The 6,124-nt window shown below is 36.5% G+C and overlaps 1 protein-coding gene across 1 annotated transcript; it reads right to left on the bottom strand.

Moving 5' to 3' along the window:
* Nucleotides 1-944: 944 nt before the first annotated feature.
* FOPNL (FGFR1OP N-terminal like) lies at nucleotides 945-5,732 on the bottom strand (the record flags this gene model as incomplete). Its single annotated transcript, XM_009697663.1, has 4 exons — nucleotides 945-1,047; nucleotides 3,316-3,455; nucleotides 4,308-4,392; nucleotides 5,535-5,732. Coding segments are annotated over 4 exons (500 nt in total), but the record flags the coding sequence as incomplete, so codon positions are not given.
* Nucleotides 5,733-6,124: the final 392 nt, after the last annotated feature.

Here is a 6,124-nt window from a genome sequence, read left to right as displayed (position 1 = left end):
TTCCCCTTCCTCCCCCCCCCCCGCCCCCCGCTACTGTACCAGTTATTGAACAATTAAGATTTTTAAGAACACAACCCAAAAGATTTATTTATACAAAACTCCTCTCAGTACCACTGGAAATATTAACATCTATATGCATTGTTAAAATGAGTAGAGAAAAATAGCTAACCTGTTATTTTTTATGTACCCCTCTAAGTTTGGCTTTTAAAATAAACTACCATTTCAAACCATATAAATACCTCAGCTAAAAAAAAGTTCTGGGAATCAGTAATCTATTATCAACTTTATTTTTAGCTTTGCCTGAGTGAGTTTCATGTCATTGGGGGAAAAAAACGTAAGTTCCTTCCTCTCCCATATACTCAGTGTTACACCGTACAATTTATAGCAACTCCAGATGGAAAAGACACCCTCATTTGTTTGCTGGCATGAAGATAAATATAGTCCTCATTTCCGGAGAATTAAAAACAACTATTCCTCTAAAGCACTTTGATTTTCTATTCAAATTTATTTTCCCATACTTATCTGAAAGTAGCAGCTTCTTTTTAAAGAAGAATGATTAAAATATTTAGTTTGAACACTTCAAAATACCACACAGACTAAAACTCAGAAATTTTATTCAGAAACACATGAAAGACACACAAAGACATAACATATTAAGGGAAGTGCAGAAATGATAAGTTATCTGATACATTTTTATAAAGTAAAACCAGTATTTTTAGGCCCAATTCTAGACACAGGCTTCACTAATCTGACTTCATATACAGTTTTCCTTCTATCAGTGCTGGAGGAAGAGAGCCTTTGCTAACTTTTTTTTCATTGACAGTAAGTATGGCCCCATCGTCCTGTCTCATGGGTAGATCTGACCAGCTCAAACGGTCCCACTAGACATAGTGGGGAAATTTATGCAAAGAAGAATTTCCTAAATTAACTCTTACAAAATTTGACATGACAAATTAGCATATGAAAGATATCATCTCTTTATACTTTGTAAAACAAGGGGCTCTTCGAGGCTCGTGCCAGCCATCCTTCCTGGTTCTGGAATTCTATCTGAAAATGAAACGCAGACATAAATATTCTCACGCATCTGGAGATCCAAAGGTGTAAGTATTTTCTACCATTATCAACTTTGATGCAGAATATCATCATAGGAAACTCAGGCAATTTTACAAATAAGTTTTTCCATGCAACTGTGTGAGATAAGAGCTTTGCATTACTAAAGATTAGATTTCAGACAACTTCCAACTCGGCTACAGTGAATGAACTAACAGAAACACCAGATTCCACACATTCTGTAAGGATCCCCACTCTGTTGGAATATTCATTCAACTAAATAAGCAAGACAATTTCTAATACAAAAAGCAAGTTAGATGTTAAATAAGAGACCTGAAGGGTTGAGTTTATGAATGGACTTGATTACCTGAATAGGCAGCCTAATTAAAATAGCTAGAGAATTAGTATTTTAAACCCACTGCCTTTAGGTGTCCACTGATATATTCCACAAACACATGCAGAAAGTAATTTCAGACTATCGTTACTTAAAGGTTAAAAGCCTTAAAGCTGTTGTATTTTTGTTTAGTTCAAAAAGCAATGTGCTATCATGTCTTATGATTAATCCTGAGTTTTGTAACTAACTCTAAACAATTAAATTCCCATGTGAATTTATATTGGAATCAACAGGGCAAGGTGACCCTGCAGCGTCAATTTCGGAACTGAGGTACAAAGTTATATGTTAAAAACCATTCTTCTGTACACTGAGTTTGTTTTAAAAAATGGAGAAATTTCTGATATGAATAATTATTTTCTAACAAAGAGAGACTATATAGCAGTTTTTGTACAGAAATTTTGTTTCTTCAGCCCCCCGCAGATGGGAAACAACATTGTCTCAAATGAATTAACTGTTAAGGTGTTTAGTACTTCTCTCACACTTTTTAGATGTCAGTAATATCTCAGGCCTTGTATTTTTCAAATTTTTTGGACATAAAATAAATAGTTGATAGTACTAACACAATAGTACTAAATTCTCACAGTAGAAAGTGAAGTAATATGCTAAGCAGACTCTTTGAAGGAAAAAACCTGGACCAATTCCCTTTCATTCTGTAGCTTAGGCAGTATTAATTGTAACCAGTCAAAAAGCAGACCAGAAAGAGATTTAGCAGTGTGCTACTGTAGAGCAATGAACTCAGAGCTTGAACTTCTGCAGTCAGTGGGATGTGAATTATGTCCTCAGAACAGGTTTATGCCCATATACAGAACTGACAGCTAAAGAGTTAAGAACTTTCTATAGAAATTAGGTAAGTTAGAACAGATGAGAAACGAAGAGATACACCCGCTATTTAATATCTTTTACTGCAAATTTAGGTTAAATTATTGTATTAAATTGCCAATGTAGTAAGCCTCTCTCTAGCTGACCCATTCCAGATTTGTAATAGTATAAGGGAGTACAGTTTGGCCAGTTTAACTTTTAGGGAAATGGTAAAGCAATTTGGTGGATGACCTTTCTGATACCGAGAACTGGGATATTAGTATTTTCTGGTCTTTACTAGCAACTGCAGAGCAGTAAATCTCTGTTTCTAAAAGCATAAATGGCATGACAGATTTCTACCATCTACAAATCAGAATAGCCCAGCTGTCCAATTTAAATGTGCTTTATGTTTTTAACAGTCCAAAAGTCTTAACAGAATAAAGCTAAACAATTAGTTTTTTTCCCCCCTCCCTCTAGTAACTAAGAAGTAGCTACAGCTACCACAAGGTAACAGGAGCATCACAGTACCTTGCACTGTTGAAAAATTACATAAATTTGGCTGTCTGCAATATTTAAGAATGTCTGCTTTATAAATAAAATACATTCCTATATAAGAGAGAAGGTTCTACTGCTGACACATCTGAAGGCCAGTCAAGCACTTCTGAGTGCAATCGGATTTGTACGCCATATATGCTGTCCCATTAGCATACCGGCAGAGAGAAGCAGGCCTAAGAGTTGGTGTAAGGTGGTCACTTATTTAAATGAAGGTAGATATACAGGTAGTTTAAGAAATCATGGGTGGGTCTTTATTGAGTTGGATATAGTAGGACCTTTCTTAAATGAATACATGAGCAAGAGGTATGGTCAGGTCACAGAGCTTAATGGTACTTCTGAGGTATAAACACCGTTCTGCTGAAGAATTTTTCTTACAAAAGAGGTGTCAGTTCAAAGCATTCCTTGCACAGAGAAGGAGGTACTGTGTCCATCTGCATGTTTATGCTGTTATAAGCATATATACCGTATAGAAAATCTAGTTTCAAATAAAACTTCTGCAAAAATGATACCACACCTACCTTTTTGATTTCTCTCACTAGGTGGTTTGCCAAGGTTCTGCTTTGGATAATTCAGCAAAGACACTTTTGGAAGGGCATTCTGGGTCCTTTCTTCTTTACCACCATGTAAGAAATGAGAGAGAATTCCATACAAGAGAGGTCTGCTTGAGAGAGAAATGACAAAAGCAGTCTATGAAATACTGAGCATTAAAAATACACCCTTTCCTGAAAACTTCTTAGACTTTAATGTTTACCTCTAGAATATGTAAGGATGTCTTTATTTAAAATATGTTATGCCAGGTATCATTACATAAATAAGCACAGACCTAAGCCCCCCCTGAACACCAACACTCTCCTAAAAAGCTCACGCTATGACATACACTCAACCAAATTCCAGCTCCCCTGTAGGTGAAGAACTGGAGCATGCTTAGCACAAGAACATAGATCCACATTCTCACTCGTGCAGTACAACGGATCAGACTTTGGTGGGCTACAGCCCAGTCCACCACTGCACATCGCAAACTTGATTCTTCCTAAGCACCTGACGGATTCTGACAGCACAAGCTACACAGAATGCTGAATGTGTTTAAACCCACTTCAGTACTCTAGCTCATTAAAGCAGTCATATCGGAGTATTGCGAATTCGTATCTGATCTCAAAGTACAGTAATCTTTTTATTGCTCTACAAAGCAACTCGCCGATATGCAAAGACCATATCTGTTCTCTATTTCTGACCGTAGGGAAGACTGTACTGGTAAGAGACTTGTGTTTTGGTGTTCAAGTACGCTACCTGGAGAATGCTATAGAGTTGGCAGAATGAAATGTTAGTTTGGAGTACGTTTGAAAATGGCCCCACGTTTGACGTTGTGAATTTGAATCCAGAGCGTTACAGCAGGCATGTGATCTAGTCACATTTCAATTGGTGAGAACATTTATATGTGATTTATAATAACACTAAAGAGAAAAATACACGCAGAACAGAATATACTGTGCATTCTAAAATCACTCCTTACACTGATTTTCCATTTGTGTCTTCAACTATATTCAGCTCTTTGGCAAGAAACTGCCTATCCAAGGGCACTTCAGGCTGGCCGGATTCTGGAAAAGAGATTTCCCAAAAATTCTTAAGACTAGTAAGAAAAACATCACCAATTAATAGGAGACTTCAAAAGGGAATCAGAGCACACACCTCCCTTTTGGACTATTAATATCTAACACTATCTTGTAATTCCAGGGAACTCACTTAAACATTAGTACTTCATACTCATGCAATTTACAATAGCATATTACAATTTTTATCTTCACTCTAAAGGAATCTAAGAAAACTATTAAAGAAGTCTTACAGTATAAAGATAATCAGGCAAACAAGCCTTTCTCTAAAGAAGTATTGTTATCAAACAAATTTCACAGTTTCACACATTAACTACTATACAGACTGTCTCCATTCCCTCCTCTTGAGGGGGAGTGAAATATATCAAATTATTAAATAGCAAATTCACTTACTGTATCTAAGCACAACTACAGAACTTAAAATTTCAAATACTAATTAGCAATAGCTGCAAAAATACATGAGTGCTGTACCATATAAATTCTAGCTACCATTTAGATGTTGTTGTCTAAACAGATCTCAAATATTAGTATTTTAGCACAGCCAGTAACAGTTAATGCTTAACGGCAGTTAAAAAATATGGATCTTCTTGGTATTCTATTATTTAAGCTGAGGCCATCTAACCAAGTTTCTGATACAGTCTATACACATAAATTGCCAGAATTCTGACTATCAGCTACTTTATGTATATATTGCTTTAGTTTAAATTATTCCTCAAAAGAATTTTGTTAATTTGTAGGCTATTTTTTATTTTACCCAAATGCCAATGAGATAAAAATGTGATATATGCTTTAATAATATTGTTAGTAATATTTCAAAACAAAAGCAGACATTTCAAGAAAGGTGTTGCAGGCTGCTAGCAAGTTTTCTTGCTCTTGCATCAACTACTCTGTCAAAGCATTTACCTCAAGGATAAGGAGCAAAACGTAAGTTTTCTTGAAAACTAATGGTATGATTTGGCTTAATGCTGCAAGTAAAGCTGTGGAGTGTTGGTATCGTACTTATTTCCAAGGCAAGACAAGGTTGTGCACCTTGGTCCCACTTATTAATTTCATAGTATCTGTGGAATTACTCAACTGAACAGTAAATATCTATTAATATAGTGATGACAACAAAAATTCAGCCCCAATACCTGCAGTTAAAACAGATGCTGCGTATTTATATTTGTTGTATTCCAGGTATTCACGAATAAGTTCATTGATTAAGAGATTTTCATGAGACAGTGGCGGCCGTGGTTCACTTTGGTCATCCAGTGCATTAAAAACTTCAGCTCTGATCCTTGCTTTTATTTGTCCAAGAGCACCTCTTTTTTCCAGTGTGTCCTTTAAAACTATTACCGTAAAAAGATCTGTTTATATAAAGTCAAACGTATTCAAGCAGCATTTATCTTCCACAATATAAACACAATTTCGGCACAGTCACGGTGAAATAAAGATAAGATGTCTGCACCTGTGCACATGCCAATACGTAACAACAGCAGGAACAGTACAAATAAACATTAAGCCCTCAAAGAAGCCCCAATTGTATTTTTTTAGTAGTAAACATACGTTCTAGCAATTTCTGAAGCAGGACGTTACTGGACCAAGACGTTTTTAACCAGCCCAAGGTAGATGACAAGGCCAGAGTGCTCCTGTGGAGGCTCCGGGACGTTTCTCCTGCCTCCCCCCAACGGGCGGCATGAGGAGCCGGCGGCCCCCGTCAGCGCCCGGCGCGACTACGAGA

This window comes from Cariama cristata, unplaced genomic scaffold (assembly GCF_000690535.1).
Source record: "Cariama cristata isolate BGI_N322 unplaced genomic scaffold, ASM69053v1 scaffold333, whole genome shotgun sequence".
NCBI classification, from domain to species: domain Eukaryota; kingdom Metazoa; phylum Chordata; class Aves; order Cariamiformes; family Cariamidae; genus Cariama; species Cariama cristata.
This window is presented reverse-complemented; position numbering and strand designations above follow the sequence as displayed.